General features: G+C 41.3%; 1 protein-coding gene across 4 annotated transcripts in view; it reads right to left on the reverse strand.

Annotated features, from left to right (window-relative positions):
* SCUBE3 (signal peptide, CUB domain and EGF like domain containing 3) overlaps positions 1-24,370 on the reverse strand; it is a 248,586-nt gene that overhangs the window by 59,230 nt on the left and 164,986 nt on the right. For all 4 annotated transcript variants that reach the window (XM_088461160.1, XM_088461161.1, XM_088461162.1 and 1 more), the window contains 4 exons: positions 22,598-22,720; positions 12,839-12,955; positions 3,407-3,529; positions 3,208-3,324 (listed from right to left, as the gene is read on the reverse strand). In XM_088461160.1, coding sequence (XP_088317286.1) covers positions 3,208-3,324; positions 3,407-3,529; positions 12,839-12,955; positions 22,598-22,720 — 480 coding nt within the window. The remainder of the gene's footprint in view (positions 1-3,207; positions 3,325-3,406; positions 3,530-12,838; positions 12,956-22,597; positions 22,721-24,370) is intronic.

Consider the following 24,370-nt stretch of genomic DNA (forward strand, 5'->3'; position numbering starts at 1 on the left):
TTACAATTGAGGTTTGTTCAACAAACATATTTGTTGACATTGAACTGTTAATAATCATATTTCATATCAGCTGGAAAGTTAAACATCTCTAGCCATGATCATTGAATAGCTAAATCATACAAACACATATTTCTCCAAAATACATTATACAAGATTGTGATAACTTGAGGGTTAATTAGCTCGGTAGACTGGGGTCAGTGGTGCAGTGAGTAGGTGCAGAATTAGAATCCACATGTAGCATTCCAGTTTAAATAAACATAAATGGTGCTTTACTTCCAGCAGGTGAAATCAGGAAACAGAAAAATAATAAACAACCTAGCCCTTGTTCAGGGCACTAGCTCACTTCTTGAGCCCTCTCTTTTAAAGTGCAGCTAGTCTGTAAATAAAAGTGCAAAGTCAGCTTAGCCCTGCTTCATGCAGGTTAACACAGACTCCGGCCTGGTCTTTAGTTGGCTGGCTGCCACAGCCTCACAGTCTGGCTTGCTTCCTTGCAGGCACCATAGCTCAGTCCCAGAGTTTGATAGCCTTCCCTGTTTCCCACAGGTCTAGGCTCAGGCCTTCTGGCACTCAATGGCTTGCTAGCACAGTGAGCTCTGTCTGACTGGTCTGCCTCAGTCCTCCCTTGACTGAATTCACTGGGCCCCCTTACACCTCTTCCCAGAATCCTTTTCTTCTCTGTGTGGGCAGATCTCTCCTGCCCCACACAGAATCTGCTGCTCACCAGTGCCATCTCTGGTGATACTGCCACAAGAGATATATATATATATTATTTATTTATTTTATTTATTAACAGTTTCTTATATAGCGCAGCATATTCCGTTGCGCTTTACAATTGGATATATATATATATATATATATATATATATATTATAAAGTGAATATATACTATCAGGCAATAAGACCACCAGAAAACCTCTTTATGCTTTAAATCTTTATGCTAATACCACGGTTGTAAAGTTTTCAAAAAAATCTATCAAAAATGCACAACCAGCATATTTTCAAATAGCTATAGCAGCTCTAATTATTAAGCTGGTGGGAGTGGTGTCATTTTACTGTGTTTTTTATGCCCTTTCCTATGATATACAACACAATAGGCTTTGTGAGGAAAAACTTTTTCCAAATTCAAACTGACATTTTTGATCATGATTATCTCAAAAAGTGCATTGACAGAAAAAGTTTAAAAAAATTATGTAAATAGGGCCTGATTCAGAGTTGGGAATAAAGTGAGATATCTCTCTCAACTGTGAACCTGAACAAACCATATTGCAATGCAAGGGGTGTAAATACATATTTTTTTTTACATATGGGGTAAATACTGGCTGTTTTTGCATGTAGCCCACAAATACTGCACAGCTTTATTATTATTCTACAATTTAGATGTCAGTTTGGAAACATTCCTCCCAAATCTAAATCTATCTGCACATTTTAAATCTGCCCCACCTGCAGTGCAGCATGGTTTCACCAAGATGATCAGTTGAGAGAGATATCGCACTCTGGGCCTGATTCAGAGCCGCTCGTAAGCGGCCGCTCGTTCGCTCCGAGCGATGTTCGCACATCTGCGAATGCGTATGGGTCGTAATGCGCACGCCCCAACCAGTCAGTGCGGTCGGAAATAGTTTGCTCGCAAAATAGCGAATGCCTGCTAATTTGAGTGACAGGATGAGGCGTTTGTGGGTGGTAACAGGGGAAGGTGCTTGAAAATGGGGAGTGGAGATCCGAACGCAGGCGTACCAAACGGTCAAAACGGGCGTTTTAAGGGTGTGCATAATTAACAAAGCAGCGTCATCGACCACGTCAGTTGGTTGTCTTTTAGCCTGAACTGCTCGCATGATTGCGGTAGGAAAATGCTTCCACAAGAATAGCGAGCAGTTCATACGCCTTTCGATGTACTCGATTAATCTAATAAATAGCGGAGATGATGTATGATGCGAGCGGCCAAGGGGCGTCTTTACAAAATAGCGAGCTCAGACATAGAGGCGACAACAGACCGCAAAGAGCGAGCGCTATATTTAAATATCCGGCCCCTTTTTCTGAACGAGCGAGCGCAAATAGCGTCCGGCTCTGAATCAGGCCCTCTATTCCCAAGTCTGAATCAGGCCCATAGTCTACACTAATGTTAAATGTTTGTGGAAGGATAATGGGTTGATAGTTAAAAATAATTTTAAAGCAAAGTAGTTTATTCAAAAAAGCCAGGTGTATTACAAGTAGTAATAGGTAATAATAGATTTGATGGCTTCATTAGTTTAATTATATAAATCAAGTTGAATAAAAATACTCGATATTGCATTAGTCAGTCAACAATGTTAGCTGAAGATAGTTTGACAATACCTCAGTGGTTTTTAAGATATCATCAGGAGACATTAAAAATTCCAAAAAATATATTTTATTTCTCTGATGGGTCTGCGGCCCAATACAAAAATAAGAAAAATTTCACAAACTTGTGTTGTCACAAACTAGACTTCGATGTTGAGGCCGAATGGCATTTTTCGGCGACGCCGCATGAAAAAGGCCCCTGTGATGGAGGCATCGACACTGTGTCCACCTCATGCGGCGTCAACACTGTGTCCACCTCTGAATCAGGCCCTCTATGTGTAAGCTCTGTCCATATGATAGGAATGACCAGAGTTTTTGTTGAACATTGAGGTCCCTTCGATTTTTTTTGATAATTGACTGGTGTCTAGAGATCTAGCTCCATGGCATCTCCCTAGTAGATGGTTGCAAAGTCCACCAAAGTATATAGCTTCACAAAGGTCCCAGTGATGAAACAAGCTGTCCTAATTGTGTCTGATTGCAGTACTAATTTAAATTCCTCAATGCTTTTCAGTGCTGTGTACACTCATTAGAACGGCCTGTCAGCTTCAGATGAACACAGAGCTGCTTTGGTCTGATGGTTAAGGGCATGGGAAAGCTGTTGTGCATTGGTTAATAGTGGCTTGGCTACATGGTCATGGTTATATTCATAATTTAATTTATAGCAATTATAATTACATCATGCCTGACAGTTCCGCTTTCCTTTACTGATTTATGGTCTATAAATAAAAGGAAAAACTTTAGAGATGTTCAAGCATTGTCCTGTTCTAATCACCCATTGATAGATACATATTGATATAACACATTACTTCCTGAAGACCTGCAGTTATTTTCGTAGCTACAAATGATATCTTATACAAAAACACTATTTTTCTAGCTTGCACCTTAGCGTGTTACCTGGCTGCAGCAAAGTCTTCGAGATGCAGATGAGAGAGCAATTATCCTTCTTCCCGTTGCGAGAGCAAGTCATAGAGGCACGAGAGGTTATGCCAGGACTGGCACACTTCACCAAATCTAAAAGGGAACAATAAACACTAGCTGTACAGTATTACTTTGCACACACACACACACACACACACGTTTTCAAGACACTTACCTACACAATCTCTTCTATTCCAATGAAGTTTAAAACCAGGAGGACATGTGCATTCAAATCCACCTGGAAAATTTATGCAACCAAATGTACAGCCCCCTTTGTTGATGCTGCATTCATCTATATCTGTAAATTAAAATAACTTATTTCACACAAGAGTCTACTAATTGCCAAATACTTGTTTTCTATCCACATCTGAGTGCTAAGATTAATAAGAATTTTAGAAAATGTAATAAACTTGCAGAATAGCAGTAACTTGCTGCCAGGTAAGTAACATGTGATTGTATTTATTAATTAACTAGATATATGAACAGCGCTTATGAGGTAAAAAAAAATAATGATAATCATAAATAACATAAAAATATGCCTATATGCATAAAATGAATAAATTACATTTATTATACATATAATTAAATTCTGACACTTGTATTTCTAAAATATATATAAATGTAAATAACATCTATTGTTGAACATTGGTCCTGATTCAGACCCACTCGCAAGTGGGCGTACGCACGTTCGCCGTACGTAAAAAAATATTTAAATTCAAGCACTCGCTCGTATTTTCGTACGCAGCTAAAAATCCGCCCCAAACTCAGGCGACCCCTCCTCTGACTAACGAGCGTGCCAAATAGCGAGCGTACATCCCCGAAATGGCTTGAAGGGAACGCACGCACAAGTACAAACCGGAAGTGGGACTGTCAGATTCCGATTACCTGCTCGTTTTTTCGGCCTACCTCCCTCAATCGTATCATGCCAATCAATGTATCAATTAGCTTAATTGTTTGTTTTTTTTCAACACAATGCAATAAACTTTAATCTTGTCCGTGTTTGTATTTGCTCGCAGAATACGTACGGCTGAAACCTTCGCTTTTATTGTTCCAAAGACATGTTAGCCCCAATTAAACAATTGTTCTATTTGTTTGTCTCCCCACAATTTTTCTGTGGTTCATTTCTTTATTTAAATTTGCTTACGCATGTCACTGCATCAAGCCAATCATAACTCTCCAGAGATTTGTGGCCCTGTCGAACACATGACTCATACACTAACCAATAGAATTTGTCCTGTTAATTTCCCAAATACATTAGCCAATCAAATTTTTTTGTGGTGCTTTATTAAAAATATTTTGTAAAAAAAACACCATTGCCATCATGAGATCCGCCGCATTCACCAGGCGCGAACTGCTGGTGCTGACGGAGGTGATGGACAGGAGGATCACCAGTCAGCCTCCACCCATCTCCAACAGGCGCAAGCGTTCCGCATATGCGGAGGTACATCGACGCCTGCGCTCCTTCGGCTCACGCCGACATATTGGCCAGCTGGAGCGCAGGTGGTCGGACCTGCACCGGCGGACGCCCCGCTTGCTGGCATGCTTTCGCATGCAGATTGCGGAAAGTAAGTGTTCTGGACTGTGGTTTTCAAGTTTATCTTGTGGGCCCTAACTGCGTGTGCATGTTTTCATGTCTGTCCTATTGAGTCATTGTAGTCATATCTGCATGTGCATGTTTTCATGTCTGTCCTATTGAGTCATTGTAGTCATATCTGCATGTGCATGTTTTCATGTCTGTCCTATTGAGTCATTGTAGTCATATCTGCATGTGCATGTTTTCATGTCTGTCCTATTGAGTCATTGTAGTCATATCTGCATGTGCATGTTTTCATGTCTGTCCTATATTTTTTTTTTTGGTTTCCTGTTGAAACTAACAACAATTTTTTGGTCATTTTTTAGGGGCACAGCAAACACTACGGCGGCATCGCCACACAAGACGCCGGTCCCGGCCCCTCTCTCCAACCCCCAATTCCTCTATTCCCCCCTCCTCCCCAGACCCTGTGGCCGAAATTTCAGCCCTACTTCCCCTCCAGCCCAATTCCCCCTCTCCTCCATCCGTCCCTCCTCCAAATACCCCCTCCCAGGATGGCGAAAACACCATGCCCCTCGGGTTGGAGAATGTAGCCACCTCCGAGGTGGTCCAGGGAGTGGCTTCTGGCTCTCTCGTTTTGGAGAACGGTATGTTTTTAAAGTTTATTTTGGACACCACAAACTGTTTGTATGTAATCATGTGTCGTCCCCATTTTTTTTTAAATTTTTTCGCCTTAGGGTATTTTTGGGGGTTGTCTTTACCTGTTCCTGCTGATGTCACCATACACATATCACACCTGTGTGCCTTTTTTTAGGGCCCTTGTATTTTTGGCATACGACATTTTGGGCTTCTGGGTTTTATCCGTGTAATGTATTTTTGACCCACAAGCTTGTAAGTTTGTGTTTGCTTGTTTTTTGTTTTTTGACAATGTTGCTTCATTATCGATTTATTAATCCCCAAACTTTTGTCACCCTCAGAGGAACAGAGGCGTCGGGAACAGATTGAGAATTGTGTGGGCCGTATGCGGGAGCAGGTCACCGGGCTAATGCAGGCCCTTGACCATCTGTTGGTCCTCCTTCGGAATTAATTTTTTGTTTTATTTTTTTTTTAAATTGTTTCTTAATAAATATGTTTAAAATCAAGCTCTGTCTCATGCGTTTGGAGTAAATCCAAGATTCTTTACACTGACATAAGTAGACTCTTCAAGCAAGGTTTGCCCCAGAAACTCACTACAGATTGTGTGTTGTATTTTGAATGCAAACAGGCACAAGAAACACCTCCCAGTACCAATGTCATTTTCCTTTTTTGTGGTGGTCAACATGATAGTTTACACCATTTTTCAGGTTCCTATTTGGTGGCCAAACTGCTTAGGACAATCTTACGAAGGCAACTGATTGTACACGATTCCTTGTTGTGTTGGTTAGTACCCCGAAAACATATTACATTTTAGCTCCACTTGCTTCATTACTGGGTTACCCCTTAGGTAAAATTAACGTTTGGGATTTTGTTTACACTTGCTTCTAACGTGCCCAAAAAGGAAACAAATTACACTCTCCAAATATTTATTCACAACATAAATCAAAATACAAAGTGGTCACTCACAAACAAAACACACAGTGATAATCATAAAAACTCCACATACCAAAAACACTAAACAAACACACAACAAATCAAGAACTGGTTGACGAAGGTCCATGCCCACATGATTTCACAAATATGGCGTTGCAATATTGGTGTCAGAATATGTTCCCGAAGTTTCCACAGAAAGGTTTTTGAAGGGTAGCAGGAAGTAGTCATCGTGGGAGTGCCAAAGATTATGCAAACAAACAGAAGATGGTGCAAGAATTAATATAAAAAAAGATGAACGTTAAAAAACCGTAACACATTGGGTATACACACTGTTGTTTGATCAATAATTACCTAAAATATCGGGCCACCACATCATCGCGTATGGCCCCCCCACATACTGACCTCCGACCAACCTCGGGGGGGCCATCCTCAGGTAAGGCATCCTCTGGCTGCATTGAAACACCACTCCTTATGGCGATGTTGTGAAAGATCCCACACAGGACCACAATTTTCGAAACCATATCCGGCAAATACATGAGCTCGCCACCAGAGCGGTGGAGGCATCTGAATCGGCCTTTTAAGAGGCTGATACAGCGCTCCACCACTTGCCTGGTGGCTGTAAGTGCAGTATTAAACTCACTTTGTGGACCTGGTGTGGGAGCCAAGTAAGGAGTGAGCAGCCAGGGCATGCAAGGGTATCCACTGTCTCCTGTGAAAAAGAATAGACAACATCAGGATCACTGTGTATCAAGCTTAACATTGTTATGTACTAAAAGTCTACACTTACCCAGAAGCCACGCATCACCAGCTTGTAGGTTGTTTAATTTGTGCCATATCCCTGATTGCCGGATGACGAAGGAGTCATGTGCACTTCCTGGTAATTTTGCATTCAGGGACAGGATCTGGAGGGAGGCATCACATACCACCATTACATTCAGGGAGTGATAGTGTTTCCTGTTTAGAAATATGGCCTCCAGCCGTGCTGGAGGCTGAAGTGGTATGTGAGTACCATCCACAACCCCTATGATGTGTGGGAAGCCAGCTATTTGGTAAAAATTGGCCTTGGCCACACTAAGGGCACCCATATCCAAAGGCATTTGAATAAAATGATGGAGGTGCTTGAAAAGTGCCTCCATCACTGCCCTCAGGATCCGGGAAAAGGAGGATTGTGAGATGCCTGCCACTATTCCCACCGTTGTTTGAAACGATCCTGAGGCACAGAAATGTAACACCGCCATAAATTGCGTAAGTGGTGGTATTGCTGTAGGACTGTCAATTTGCTGCTCCAGATCACTCTCTATTAATGAGAGAGTGTCTATGATGATTTTGGGAGGAAGACGGTAGCATCTTAAAACCTCATCATCGGGCATTCCAAAAAGGGTGACACGTGTTCGAAATATCTGGGGCCTTGCACGCCTACGATGCCTACGCCTGGGACGAGATTGAGGTTGGTCGGCTTCCGGGAGCATGGCCAGAACAATCCGCCCTAGATCAACCTGAAATGGCAAGATTGTAATGTAAGGCTTTGGACCCACCCCAAAAGAAAATTCAAAACAACTTAGCTTGATGATACCATCCATTGCTGCTTACATGCCGGGGTATTGTCATGATACGTCCAAACTGAAATTAATCACAAAAATTATTTGAAAAATTTCACTCTGTGCATTTTTGTTTCTAAATTTTGTGATAGACCAAACTTAAAATATGCGAAACACACATTTGGCAAAAGAGCAAAATGACATTGCACACAGTACATCAAAATGGGTTGAAATGTTTGCCCAAAAAGCGAAAGGGCAACCTCAAAAAAAAAAAAAATTATTAATAAGCATTTAAAAATGCGCTAATTAGTTCGCAAATACAAGTCACAATAGTAAGTAGTAAAAATGCGCTAATTAGTTCGCAAATACAAGTCACAATAGTAAGTAGTAAAATGCGCTAATTAGTTCACAAATACAAGTCACAATAGTAAGTAGTAAAAATGCGCTAATTAGTTCGCAAATACAAGTCACAATAGTAAGTAGTAAAAATGCGCTAATTAGTTCGCAAATACAAGTCACAATAGTCAATAGTAAGTAGTAAAAATGCGCTAATTAGTTCGCAAATACAAGTCACAATAGTAAGTAGTAAAAATGCGCTAATTAGTTCGCAAATACAAGTCACAATAGTAAGTAGTAAAAATGCGCTAATTAGTTCGCAAATACAAGTCACAATAGTAAGTAGTAAAAATGCGCTAATTAGTTCGCAAATACAAGTCACAATAGTAAGTAGTAAAAATGCGCTAATTAGTTCGCAAATACAAGTCACAATAGTAAGTAGTAAAAATGTGCTAATTAGTTCGCAAATACAAGTCACTATACAAACTGTGAAAAATGCGCTAATTAGTTCACAAATACAAGATAAAAAGTGGACTTACCAAGAGCAAATATATGAGTCCAAATCAAAAGGTCTTTGGGTCCGAAATTAATCAAAAGCTAAAATATATGAAATTATTGATCCAAAATTTACAAAAATGAAGAAACACAATGAAACAACAATTGATCAAAAGTTAGACTTCACAAAACTTACCAAATCAAGAAACGAGGTAAAAAAAATAAAAAACAAAAAAGAGAACGGAAAATAAAAACGCAAATCTACCAAACAAAATAATCTCCAACCGCCAACTCCTTTATACGCAAACAATAAACTCCAGCCAAGGTATCCTCCAACAATCCAAAAACGCCACCTCGACTCGAGACACACCAAGCCATAAATAGTGTTTCGTTTCCCGCACAAATTAAGGAGGGATCATAGGAACGCACAATCAATGATGCGGCCGCAAAATAAGGACGCATGTATAAATACGTCACGAAAACACATTAAAATTCTGGGGTATTTCTGGATTGGACCTCAGACATGGCGACAGACCAGGGAAACAATGCCCAAGAGTCAGGCGGTAAGTCTTTCATGCATTTTGTATCAATGATTTATTTGAAACATAAGATTGGGCAAGTTGTGATTTTGAGAAATCTGAATATTTACACAAATAGGTGAGGAGGATGACATGGAAGAGGCTGCCGGGCCCAGTATTCCGGCCAAAGCTGCCAAAAAAAAAGGCAGCCACATTTCACAAGAAAGGAGATGGAGGTTTTGATACAGAAGTGTGTGGACATCCTGCCACAGGCAGACAGGAATATGAGTCTAAGCCAGAAGGGGAGAATGTGGGAAGAGGTAGCCATTGCTGTCAATAGGGTGGGTGATTATGTCCGTCTAGCCCGGGATGTCAAACGGCGGTAAGTAAACACTTGCCCCCCCTAAAAACAAACACCATTTGAAACAAAAGGATAATGGCTTCCATTTTTTCCCACAGATGGGGCGACTTCAAATATCGCCTAAAGCAAAAACTCGCGGACAGGGCTAGGCATGCAAGGGGGACAGGTGGGGGTCCCACCCCTGTGTCATTGGAGTTGACCGATTTAGAAGAGCTGGCACAGGGGTGTGTGCAGCCTGTGGAGGTGTTTGGCGTGTCCAACATGGATACGGACATGCCAGACTTTGCGGCTCCTCATGTTGTCCCAGGTAAATCTTTGGATGTTATCAACTATGAAATGTTATTGTGCCAATATGTAGATTCTAATGTGAGGCTTTTCTCTTTTTTCCTAACAGAGACACAGGCGGATGAGTCTGTTCCAGAGGGGAGCCTTGGCCGCCGAATTTCTGCTGGCTCGGCAGGGGAGGAACCAGTACATCCGGCTGAGGACCCTGCAGAAGCCAGTCCAGGGCAATCCCCCTCGCAGGCAGTGTCCCTCCTCACAGAACTCAATTTCAAATCGGATTTCCATACGGAGATTCTGCAGAGGATGGACGCCAGTCTGCTACGGGTGGCTGAGGCCCTGGAGCAAAATGCTGCGGCCAACGTGACCACTGGTCAGGCCCTGGCGGAAAATACCAGGGCCAACATCCGCATCGCCAATGCCCTGGAGCAGCTCGTTCGCCAGCACATGGTGGAGCCGACCTCCCTTCCTGCCGGAACATCAGGATCCTCCACCTCTGGCACAACATCAGCCAATCCTCCAAATGTGCCTAGCCCTGTGCCTAGTCCAGAGGCCACAACATCTGCCTCTGGACAGGCCAGCCCGATGACATCCCGGACCCGGTCTGGCGCCCTCCCTCCCCCATCCAAACGGGTGAAAAAACGATGACAGCAATGGTGACTTTTCCCACAATCCTTCTGTGCTTGGCTCATATTCCTTTCTGGTCAAAACTTCCCTCTCCTTTCTTGTGAAATGTTTTTACATTTTTTTTGTATGTTTATGTAAACAGTTATGTTGGGCCAATTTGTTTGATTTTGGGACATATCTTTGGCAAAAAAAGATGATCCCAAATTTTTTATTCTTTTTAATTTTGTTTGAGCAATAAATTGAAACAAAAAATCTGACATTGGATCGTGAAATTATTGTACAAATGGGTTAAACTGAATCCTGGACCAAAAGGCAAAAACTGGGGAAAAAAAAAAAAAAAAAAAAAAAAAAAAATGGGCTCTTTAAGGAACGTTTAAAAAATCATATAACGAGGCAAATTCAAGAGGCAAAAATAAAATGGTGCGAAAATTAAAACATGATGACATTATTGTTACAATAGGCCCTAACCACCAAATTGAGGGCAAAATAAACCCTCACAAATGTACGCAAATTGATTGTGTCATCCTGACATTAGCAGCTCTGATTTCCACCTGCGTACGGTTTTGTGCTATCCCAAAAAACTGATTTCCAAACACATACCAAGCCGGTTTTCAATCCAACACTAATTGCTTTTCAGCCCTCCCGCGATTAATCGCAACAACATCGAGGAGTCCCGGGACGGAGGAGAAGGCCATCGCCAATGTGGTCGAGTAATCCAGACCCTAAGCTGTGCGAGCATTTTGAAGGGAAAGAGGATCATCCAGTGACGTATGAGTTGGGCCGAACACATTTTACGCTCGCATTTGCTAATGTATGTACGCCCCAAAAACGCCTCGCCACGCCTGCGTTTTTCCATCTCCACCCCCGTCAACACCCAAAAACGCCCTGTTCTGTCAATCACATTTGACAGGTCACTTCCTGTACGCTATTTGACGAACGAGACCAAAAAAGCTCGCAATCTGCCGTACGCACATGCGCAGTGTTACACCGACGCATGCGCGGTTATTCAACATCGGAACGCAACGAGCGTACTGCTGTTTGCGAGTGGCTCTGAATGAGGGCCATAATCTACATGTAAATCTACATATGATATAACAATAAAAAGTTAAATAAAATAAGATAAAATGGTCGCAGCAGCAGTGTTGAAAAAATGGTTCTGAAATTGTTTGTATGTATATATACACAAATAGCTCAATTTTTGCTCCAGCAGCCAGTATCAATGTAGATAATCAATCCCACTGTGAATAGATGAAATACACAAGCCTGGTGTTTAACAATAAAAATAAATCAGCTTAGAAAATGGAAACAGTAATCAAGTGTTCCATGTAAATGTTGCAAGGCTAGCCATGAGAATAAGTTTGTTGCTAAAATAGTTTCAATACTCCAGCATTTGTTGATATCGCTGATTGTATTTATTAATTGTTGTGTACAAGCTTGAAAAAGAACTGGAGTGATTTTTCAGGGGGTGTAAATGTTGTGCAACGTCAACAGCATAAAGGTGCGTACACAGGGAACGATGCTCCCTGAACGAACATTGTCCCGTGTGTCCCCAGCAGTTTGTGCTCAGTGTCATTAACGTCACAGAGCACAAAACAATGAACAAAATCAAGAACGATATGTCCAAACTGACAATATCGTCAGGTTGGACAGGAAGTTCGGACGATGAACGAAAACTACAAACTACAAACGGGAGCGCGCATTTGTAGTTTTCGTTCATTGTTATACCTCAGAAACCGAACGATTTTGTGAACAATTTGTCGTTAACGACGTCATTAATGACAAATCGTTTAAAAAATCGTCCCGTGTGTACGCACCATAAAGGTGCCTACACACATAGCGATGTGCTCACAATCCCAAGGTGTGTACGATTTCCCCCTGAACTCTCCCCGGGAGCTCCCCGGCAGTCGTGGGCACGATTTGGTCTGGAAAAGCTGCCAATGTGACACACGATCTATCGTGCCTCCTAAACTTTCCAGTGCATCCTGACTAGAGATTGTCAGATCTGCCCTACAGCACGGCAGATCTGAAGATGCGATGTGCAACCTGTGGGGACGCGCATCGTATCGTGATCATGAGTGGGGACTCACGATTTGGGCATATTTTACACGATCTGTCGTTCCGATGCATTGGAATCGGCTAGATCGGGTAAAATATTGCCATGTGTGTAGGCACCTTTACACTTATTTACAAACTAAAATCTGATCAAGTCATGTCATATATAAGATGTGCCATTCCTACCAGAAATTCACTCCTGCTAGAAACATAAAAAGTGAAAAGTTAGTCACATATGGGTGAAAGCTTGGAATGCAAACTAAGCATAAATAATTAGGAAGCACAACAGGAAATTTACCTCCACAGTGTGTGAGGCCATACAGAGCATAGCCCTTATGACATAAACACTGGAAGCCCCCAGGGGTGTTGACACAGATGTGATCACATGTTCTATCAAAGGAGCACTCATCAATGTCTGCGGATGACAAAATAAACATAAGAGATTTTGTCACATTTGATGCCTAACTATACCCCACACCACAGGGAAATAAATGCAGAATGACAAATGGAGCCTGAAAAAAACCCAAACGTATTTGAATCAGGTCTGGATTTGGGGAAGGCCAGCCTAGAGCAGTAGGGGATTTGGGGGGATGGTAGTATCGAGCACATATGCCATTAGTATAAACAAATCCAAGATCTTTGGGAATTATTTGTAGAATACATTTAATTTGCACAAGTGGAATGTGGTGCAGGTTAGGGCCATAATGCTCTACTACAGTGGTGTGTGTGGTGTGAACACTATAATAAAAGCAGCTGAAGAAAGGAATAACTAAAATCCAGCTGTTTTTATGGATGATACTACTCCGTTTTCAGAAGAACCAAATATCTATCTACCCCTCTCCGCCAGTCCAAGGAGTCTAAACTGCCAATCACAGCAAACTTTTGAATGTCCACATTCAGTCATTTCATGTAAGTAGGACACAGGACCTCATTCAGAGGCGGTCGCTCGGGAGCGATCGGTCGCACCCAAAGTGACCGAGAATACGCAAAACGAGCGCTCAGTCGCAAAGCACATCGTAAGCGCGGACTGGTGTCATGGCCCTCTATTCCACTCCCTCTGCTACTGTTTCCATCAACAGAATCCCCTCCAACCATTTCCTTATCTCAAATGGCACCAGCCAGGGCTGCCCTCTGTCCCCTTTGATCTTCGCCCTAGTGATAGAACCCCTGGCCTCCCTCGTCCGACTAAACCCTAACATTCATGGAGTGCAGGTTGGGAATTCATCTTCCAAAACCGCTCTCTTTGCCGACAACATTCTACTTACCCTCACTCAACCCCAGATATCTTTACCCAACCTTTACAAATTATTACACTGTTATGGTGTCCTCTCCGGATATAAAATAAATTTTTCAAAATCTGAGGCCATGCACCTCCATATCCCCCACCAGGATTTTGAGGCCCTTAAATCCTCCTACAGTTTTAAGTGGCAACATAGAAAAATTACATACCTTGGGGTCAGGGAAATTTTCCTCAACTTTTTACGAAATTACAAGCGGATCTGACTTCCTGGAAATGGCTTATACTCTCATGGCTGGGCAGGATCATTGCAGTGAAAATGAATATTCTCCCCAAATGGGTCTACCTTTTCCAAACTCTCCCAGTGGCTGTTCCCCTTACCCTCCTTCAAAACCTTCAGAAATCTGTCAGCCATTTTATTTGGAATGGTAAACCCCTTCAGCTATCTTCGTCCATCCTTTAAAAACTATTTCCAAAGGGGGTAGAGGTCTCCCGGATTTTAAGCTCTACTATCTAGCCTCACACTTTTCCCAAATAGTGTCCTCCTACTTCCTCCACGGAACGTCCTCCTGGCTTGATATTGAATCTAGCTATATCAATTCCCCAGACCTATCTTCCCTATGGGGCCTACAAAAGAAACACTGTCCTCCTCCCTCTAACCTTCCTCCAACACTTAAATTCCTCCTACACATATGGGTCTTATACTCACTTAAATTTGATATTACCACTCCTATATCTCCTTTTACCCCCATATGGTATAACCCCAATTTCCCCCCAGGTTTACATGCGGCCAGCATGAAGTTGTGGATAACAGCGTCCCTCAAATTTCCTGCTGATTTTTGTTCACAAGGGCTCTGGCTCTCTCTCTCAGATCTACAACTGCAATGTCCAACTCAATCTCTAAATCGATTTGAATATTTCCAAATACAACATTTTTTAGGCTCCCTACCACAGACCCCACTTCCCTGTTACCTCACTCCTTTTGAGCGACTCTGTAAATATTGCCCTATGTCCAAAGAGATGATCTCTCAAATATACGGCATCCTCATTGATGCTGCTCTGCCTACTAATAATCCCCATGAATCCTCGTGGGAGATAGATCTTGGCCCTCCACCTGACGAAGAGGCTTGGGACGACATGAGACTGGCAATTGCTAAAACCTCTATCTCTACCAGCCTTAAAGAAACTTCTTACAAATAGTATTACCATTGGTACTATACCCCAGTATGGCTCTCCCATATGTTCCCTTCTGCTTCACCTCTCTGCTGGAGAAACTGTGGCCTCCGAGGTACCATAACCCATATCTGGTGGACCTGCCCGGCTCTTGAGCCTTTTTGGACCTCGGTTCATGCTCTTCTGGACACTGTCTCTGTAGACCTGATTCCAAAAGACCCATGGACCTTCCTTTTAAGTTACACCCCTCCTGATCTCAGCAACCGCTCTGTTAAATTGTTGTCCCACATTTTAGTTGCTGCTAGAAGTTTGATTGCCTGTAACTGGAAAAACCCTCTTCCACCGACCCTCTCTGCCCTAAAATCACAAATCTGACATATAGCGGAAATGGAAAATATTACCTACTATCTTCATGATAGAGGCCCTATGTTTTCTCAAGTTTGGGCTCTGTGGCTCTAATACGATGGCACTTCACTGCCTCTGCTCCCTGCGCTCACTACCCATATGTGATTCATGCGCGATGGTTGAGTCTTCTCCCCCAATCCGACTTCTCTATGCAAACCTCCCTAATTGACTGAATATTCTTCTCTCCTGTTCTCCAAATGGCACGTTTTTCTTTCTACCTTATAATACTTCTTGCCCAGCATTTGGCATTTACTATGATATTTTGTTTCTCTTGATAGACCTGTTCCCATTCCCCCAATACCCTCCCACCCCCTCTACTGACCCCCTCCCTCCCACATGCTTATTGCTACTTATTTTATTGAAAATAAATAGTAAATACACTATTTACTATATTTGTGTTTTTCTATGTTACTCTTCTATGAGCTTCCTAAATAAAGAATAAAAAAAAGATATGATAACTAAATGCTTGTGCAGAATATTTTCATTACCATGATTTTTTTTGCCAGGAATACTTAAAATAAACAACAACAATGGGTAATATCAGAGAAATAATGGACTACATAACCACTGGGCATGCTTAGTAAACGTTTATTGTCATTGCTTGTACAGCTGCTTCCCATTTCTTAACGCTGCTTTTGCACTTTTTTCACATTCTTCCTAAAAGACAGCAAATGGCTTGCCATCTGTACTCTGAGGAGCATAGACCTTAATTTTTGTCACTTTCAGGTCCATGTACTTGACAATTTCATAATGAGTTCTGTGGTGTCGTAGGTCTAACTTGTCTGTATTGGGAGCAGTGGGAGCTCATTGCAGGCAAAAGATATTAAGGTCTGTATTTAATTTGACGCGAAAAGTCCAGATTTTTCGCCTGCTGGACTTTATGCCTCCTTCGCCTGTTTTCCAGGCGGAAAAGTGTCACGCACGTGCCCGCTATTCCCTGTATTCAATTCCAAAGTAGGCGTAATTGGGAACAGGCAAAACTTTGATCGGTGAAAAAATCTGGGAATTTTTGGGAAATAATTGTAGGACCCCCTAAAGATGTCCAAACCTGGAGGATCAATATGGGTACTCCCATTTTTGCCTGCAGAAGAAAGTCTGGTTTTTAAATAGCCACGTTAGGTGCATAAATGCGGCTTTGAAGAAGGTGATGCAGAAGAGCATTTAGAAGTTTTTTTTGGGGAAAAATAACTATTAATTGTATTATCTGCGCTAATTGGGATGAATAGAAGATCTGACTGAAAATAAAACACAATATAATTTATCAAAATATAAAAGGAAATTTAATATCCTGAAACAACAATATGACCGGTCATAGAATATCACATACAAAACAATAATATTATTAACTACAGAAAATTAATATAAGCTAAATAAATCAATAATACACTACAATGTATTATAAAACCTAAAGGAGGTGGATCCTAAAAAACCTGGTATTACCAGTATAAGGATTGTATTGTGTGATACTCGAAGAATGTCATTTTACATCACTTGATGCAATATATTTGAAGTCCTGTAGCTAGTTCAATAGAACTCAATCAAGGTTCTGTGGAGTTCTGTGGACATCCGTAATAGCAATGCTGGCTTTGAGGTATAATCATACGCTGTGCACACAATATATGGACAGGGGGAGACAAAGGGAGGCACTTCTCCAAACGGAGATACCAGGCATCAACTTTCTGTCAGATAAGTACAGTCCTGTAACTCACGTGTTGTGCCCAGCCTCAACCTTAACTGCAACAATGTGTCAGCTGTGTAGTACAATGTCTATGTCTCCAGGGCTCCACAATAGTTAGGTGTGCACGATCTTGTAGATCTCCTGATGTGCCCAGTTTCCACTGGGACAGGTTTTTTAGGATCCACCTCCTTTAGGTTTTATTATACATTGTAGTGTATTATTGATTTATTTAGCTTATATTAATTTTCTGTAGTTAATAATAATATTGTTTTATATGTGATATTCTATGATCGGTCATATTGTTGTTTCAGGATATTAAATTTCCTTTTATATTTTGATAAATTATAATGGGCTCTATTTATTAACATTATTTTTACTAAAATAAAGTGAAAAAGGGTATTTTCACACCCTTTTCACATTATTTTAGTTTCACATGTAGTTATTACAGGGCAATTGGAGTAGAATTTGTAAAATTCTACTCCAACCCCTAAGTATCACTTATTTTTAGTAAAGCAGATCGCATTTCCCATAATTGTAATGGGAAATGTGATCTGACCAGAGTTACTAAAAATAAATTGTAAAAAAATACGGGGGGAAGCCCTGTGATAATAACGCCACCTGGAGGTGGCGTTATCCAGGGTCTCCCCCGGTTACCGGGCTCCCACTCTGCTCTAACGGGGAGAGCAGAGGCGGGAGCCGGTACCAGTAATCAGCTATGTGGTCTAAACAGACCGCAAGCTGATTGCTGTAAAAAAAAGAAAAAAAAAATGGAAACATTTTTTTTTTACTTACCTGAATCCAGGGATCGGTGATCGGGCCTCCGGTGATGGTTCCTCTCTGGTCAGCTGGTCTCCCACAGTGCACTGCTGCCCGGTCATCAGGTGATCGGGTCCCAGTGCAGTATGGGAGATCACCTGACCGGGAAGCCCGGAGAAGATCACCGGAGGCCAGGAGGATGCAGGTAACTGTAATGAAGGGAGGGGGGGGGGTCGCGGGGGGGAGGGGGGATCGCGGGGGTCGGGGCTTAGCATCGGTGGGGGGTAGCAGCGACGGTGGGTCGGCGCATGCGCGGGCTCTTAGTCGCGGTATTTTTTGCAAAAATACCGCGACTACAGTGCGGATGGGATCCGCAGGGACAGAGCTTTATCGCAAGCTCTGTCCCTGCAAGGGATTTATAGTAAATCCCTGTGATATTGCCTGAATTCTCAATGCGAATTCACTCGGTAATATCACACTACAATCCGCATTCAATATGCGGATTGTAGTAAATAGAGCCCATTGTGTTTATTTTCAGTCAGGTCTTCTTTTCATCCCAATTAGCGCAGATAATACAATTATTAGTTTTGGGTTCCACCTGTTTTTCAGGTATATATTGTGCCTTCACAAGCATATATTGTTTTTTGCTGCTGTATTCAATTTATTCTATATGTACATTCTTATTTTTTATTACTGTTTAAATTAATTATTTTTATGTTCATTAGCGCTTGGGTATTTTTTGTTTTGAAAAATAACTATACCCATCAAATTTGGGGTACTTGAAAATGGGTGCAAGCATATTTTTAAGTCCCATAAATGATTTAAAAAAATTCAGCAAAAATGCACCTGCCGCTACTCCTGTAATGAAGAAAAATAACTATGCCCATCAAATTTGGGGTACTTGAAAATGGGTGCAAGCATATTTTTAAGTCCCATGAATGATTTTAAAAACTTCTGCAAAAATGCACCTGGCGCTACTCCTGCAATGAAGAAAACACCTGCCGCATATCCCTCTGGACTCCATTCTGTTAATTTAGAAAAAAAAAATTCAAACCCCAAAATTAAATGTTTTTTGGGGGGTATCCCTATTTTTTTTTTAACACAGCTTATTTCTAGGGACCATTCCCATGGGTGCAGGCTATTTTTTTTAAGCCTGCACCCCTAAACCCCAATTCTGCACTTTTTTTAGCCTGTTAAAGGCAAGTGAAAAATTATCCATGTTTTTCTACTTTTCGCAATATCTACAAAAAAACCCGGGAATTTTTGGGAAATGTGCCTTGTACCACCCTAAAGATGTCCAGACATGGGGGATCACTATGGGTACCCCTGTTTTTGCAGCGGCAGGTGTTTTTTTCCCGACATTGAAGAAGTGATGCAGAAGAGCACTTAGCTTTTTTTTTCGTTTTTAAAATTGGTCCCATCAAATATGGGGTACATGAAAATGGGTACTAGCATATTTTGAAGTCCTTAAAGTAATTTTTTTTAAATTCTGCAAAAAAGCACCTGCCGCTAATAGTCTATTCTAGAAAACACCTGCCGATTACTTACAGAATACCCCATAACCTATTTTGCTATTTTTAAACACTGTTCCCCTATTTTTTTTTTTCACCCCAACATTTTTTTATATTTTTTTGGGGTGTCCCGATTTTTTGTTTATACTTTTTTTGCAGGCTATTTTTTTTAAGCCTGCACCCCTAAAACTCCAATTCTGCACTTTTTTTCGCCTGCTAAAGGCTGGCGAATATTTATCCCCATTTTTTTACATTGACTTTTCGCACTGGCGAAAAGTCAATGTAATTGAATAGGGGGATAATTGAAATAGGCGAAAATGATGTCATCCACGATAAATTATCACTGATTCCGACATTTCTCCTCAAATTGAATAAGGACCTAAGTTGGAAAACGGCCTGTGGTACAGAGCAGAACTAAGCATGTACAAGTTCCAGATGACTGGAGTTAGATTTTTTTTCTTGTCCTATACTCCTCCCAACATGGCTACCTTCCTATGAAGAATGATGGTGTGGTGTCCAATGTGTTAATAAAATATTTATAAAAAAGATAAATTACTTTGGCGCTAATATAACTTTTCAAAGTCACTGAAGTTATTCAATTATGTAACCAAATTTGAGAAGGAAAATACCCTAATAATTATATCAGCTGCAAGTCCATAATTAAAGGGTGTGCGTACACCCAAAAGAAAACAAATTACAAATAACAAGATAGGACTGCGCTTATTTATAGACATCAAGTTATGAAATGGCAGAATTTGTGACACTTTATGAGCTATTCATTTATTACTCCTATGGTTTTTTTCATTTTTTGAGATTGATAGACCATATGTGATCTCTACCAAACATCTCTCAAGGATTACCTTATTTATGCAAACTTAAGTGGAGCATTACTAACACAATGATGAACACGATGGGGTAAATTTACTAAGAATCAAGTCTGGGAGAGTTTGCATTTTTTTCAACTCGATTAGCGTCACCTAAACTCGGGTGATTTGAAGCTCCTGAGACTCTCAAATTTACAAAGAAGGGAGTTTAGCTGAGAGTGAGATGGCCGATGATGAAGCAGAACGAGATTTCTCTGCCGAGTAGCAGGGTTTGCAGGAGATTTCTCCCCCAAGTAGTAAGTTTTGCAGAAGATGACTCGCTCGAAATTGCAATGCCTTCTCTCTGCAAAACTCTCCCGAGCAAGCAGCCTGCACATATCAGTGAGATATGTGTAAGCTGCTTGTGTTGTACCTGTGAAAAAAGGGTTAAAAGTTAAAAGTGGTTAAAAAAAAATTACATAGGGCCCCCCCCCCCCCCCTAAAGCTTAACCAGCCCCAGACTTGCCAGCCTGTCCTGGTTTCTAAGATTACGGGGAACAAAATGTGTATGGTTCCCCTGTAATTTAGAAACCAACACCAGGCTGCAGGACCAGTCCTGATTTTAAATATAGGGGGGGAAAAATTGCGTAGGGTCCCTCCTATATTTAAAACCAGCACCAGATGCAAAACGGCCAGGCTGTAATGCCACAGCCCGGAGACCCTTTCACCGGGGCTCCGGGTCCAAAGCATTAACAGCCCAAGCTGATCAGGCCAAGCCGGGGATCTCAGGGGAGGTGGGGACCCCCCAAAAAAGGGGTCCCCCCTCTCCCTTAACCACAAGCTTGGTCTGAAGCCTGGGGCAATTAGTAAACTATTGTAATTTAAAGTGGGACTACAGGTGCCAGCATGCCTGCCCTTTGGCACTTGTGGAACTACAAGTGCCAGCAGATGGGCAGCACCTGTACCCCCACTGTAAAATAAATAGTAAAATAAAGACAAAATACACACACCACGCAAAGTATAACTTTAATACACATACCTACCCATTCACACATACTTACCTATACCAGATGTTTCTGTCCCCTTCTCCAGTAGAATCCGTGTTGACTGGCTCTGCAATAAAGATTTCATACTCACCTATATCCTGGCACTGGTGGGAACTGTCAGTAGCCGGAGCCAATCAGCGGCTGCTCTACAGTCAGCGCGGCCACTGATTGGCTGGTGGGACTTGCAAAACCCATGCAGTCCCGTCAGCTGGCATTCAGGAGGTATCAGTATGTGTCGCAACACACATACTGATACCCGATGCGTGGTGCGGTAAGTTCGTTTTTTTGTTTTACAAAGGCCATGGATTACTGCGGAGACCAGCGCCAGGATATAGGTGAGTATGAAATCTTTTTGGGGGGGTCCCCACCTCCCCTGAGATCCCTGTCTTGGCCTGACCGGCTTGGGCTGCTAATGCTTTGGACCCGGAGCCCCGGTGAAAGGGTCTCCGGGCTGTGGCATTACAGCCCGGCCATTTTGGGTCTGGTGCTGGTTTTAAATATAGGGGGGACCCTACGCAATTTTTTCCCCCCTATATTTAAAATCAGGACTGGCCCTACAGCCTGGTGTTGGTTTCTAAATTACGGGGGAACCATACACATTTGTTCCTAGTAATCTTAGAAACTAGGACAGGCGGGCAAGCCTGGGGCTGGTTAAGCTTTAGGGGGGGACCCTATGTCATATTTTTTCTGATATTTACATTTATTTTCTATATTTACAGGCAGAAACATACATGGATCACAGCAATCTGTGTATGTTTCTCCCAAACTCTCAGATCACAGGCAGGTGTATTTTTTTCACAAGTTTTTACAGGAGAGTTTGTCCATCTCATGAGAGTTTCGAAACTCTCTGCTTGGTAAATTCCAGAATCCTATCTTCACCAGTGAAAAGGTTCTCAAGTTTTACCGATGGTGAATTGAATAGAGTTTGCTAACTCTCCAGTATTTTCCCGTAGCAAAGGAGATCTCTCTCCCGAGTTTGACATTAGTAAATTTGAGAGTGGGAAAAAATGGCCAAACTCTCCAGAGTTTGCAAACTCTCCCAAACTCTCAGCTTACTAAATTTACCCCTATGTGTTTTGCTACTAAAGGAAAATTCTAATGTCATTCTTTTAAATGTGTTCTTATGGGACATTTTTTCTAAAGGATATATTCAATTCCCAAACTTCAATACAGATTAATTTTTTAAATTGTGGATTATAGTTAAATATCAGTGATATTCCTAATAGTATATATTAAAGTGCTAATGTTGTATATTTTTATATATATGTGATTAAATTATCTTTGGGAACCCTGACTGCTATTTTTATTTTCTGCCATTTCACAACTTGGTTTCTATAGATAAGCGCAGCCCTATCTTGTTATTTGTAATAACATACTTATATAGTAGTACTGTATGTCAGGTAAATATGGTGTTAGCTATGACATTATGCTGTACACAAATAACTTACCTTGGCAGCCGCGTTCATTAATTAGCAGTTTATACCCTTTTTTGCAGCCACATTCAAAGCTTCCAACTGAATTACGGCAATTTTGATCGCAGCCACCGTTGTTTGCACGACATTCGTCAATATCTACAAGTGAAAAGATTGTGTCAGCATCCCACTATGTAGATGGTTACACACACACACACACTATATATATATAAAAGCATATATATATATATAAAATTATACACATACATATATAAATATATATATATATATACATACACAGTATATATATATATATACACACACATATATATATATATATATTCAAAAATGATCAGGATGATGCCTAATCTAACAGTCAATCATCTGTTTATAAAATCATCATTTTATGATAATACTATAATATGATGACATGGTTTCTTAAATTCTTTTACAAATATACTAAACTACCAATTTCTATCTCTTGAGAAATTATAATTATAAGAGCAACTTTGTAGAGTATCTGATATTATGAGAATGGAGGTAGTCTGTCAGCAATCCACAGCCTCTATAGCTCAGAGAGGCTCCATTATCTGGCCAGGAAATATAGAACGTATGTTTCCTGCAGCTTTTATTTATATAGCTAAGTCTGTGGTATAAGAATGTAATGTACTTATGCTGATCACTGTGTGGACTGGATCAGAGCATATGGCTTTATTTGTCCAAAACCTGAGTGTGCAGTGTTCTAAACCAAACTAATCATAGATACATCTCTCAAATTCAATTTCACAATTTCCTCTGTGCTTGGTATTAGGTGAAAGATATTGCTAAGCAGTGGCAAACACAGGATTTCTAGAGGGGGGTTTCCAAATGCTTGATTTTACAGCGAGTGTGGCCAGTCCATAAGGAGGGCATAACCAGGTTTAATATGTGTCATGCAAAGTGTATTGTGTGTCATAATTCCCGCATATACAGGACCAGCGATCACAATAAGGCATTAAATGCGGCAGTAGGACCATCCTGTCTGAGCTGAATGTTTTTATTTCAGATGTGGGCACCATTACAGAGCATTGGAGCAAGTCCTGGAGTCTTGGCGAGCAGCAGTAGAACCTGGCACTGCCCTGGACATATATATACATATTGGTCTGATCATGCACTGGATAGTGTATCCTATTGATGGTCTATAGCAGTGCACCCCTAACAGTGTTTGTTTTCCATATCTCCTAGTTAGTGCACAGGTACTGGCTGACACATGTTAAAAAATCCACAGGTGGTGATTTGTGCTGCTGAGAAGAACATGGAGCACTAGTAAAATTCTATTATAAACTATTTCTATTATGGTTACGGTGTGGGCTGGGGAGGGGGGTTTCCAGGCAACTGGAAACCCCCCCCCCCTGCATTTGCCTATGCTAAGGTTAACTGAAGAAACTCCAATAGCTCAAGAGTCATATATAGTGTAACTAAACTTTTCTAAGAACCCTGTAGACATGATTGAACAAGAAGCATTTTAGGAGGAACAATCTGTTAGCCATTATTAGAGTAGTGCTGCAAATAGGCTCTGTTCTGTCCCGTACTTTTCTCATTTTACATCTCTTCTTCCAGTGAACTAATTCACTCATTCAGCCTCCACTACCACCTCTATGCAGTATATGCTGAGGACACCCAAGCTCTACATGTCCAAAACTGATTTTCCCTCCGTGCTGTGTATATTCACCCTTACCATCAGTAACACCACATACTCCTCAGTGCGCCAAACCTGAGGCCTTAATGTCATCCTTATCCCCACCTCTGCCTTATTCCTCACATTGTTGT

The sequence above is a fragment of the Taudactylus pleione genome, unplaced genomic scaffold, assembly GCF_031769625.1.
Source record: "Taudactylus pleione unplaced genomic scaffold, aTauple2 ptg001021l, whole genome shotgun sequence".
Taxonomy (NCBI): Eukaryota; Metazoa; Chordata; class Amphibia; order Anura; family Myobatrachidae; genus Taudactylus; species Taudactylus pleione.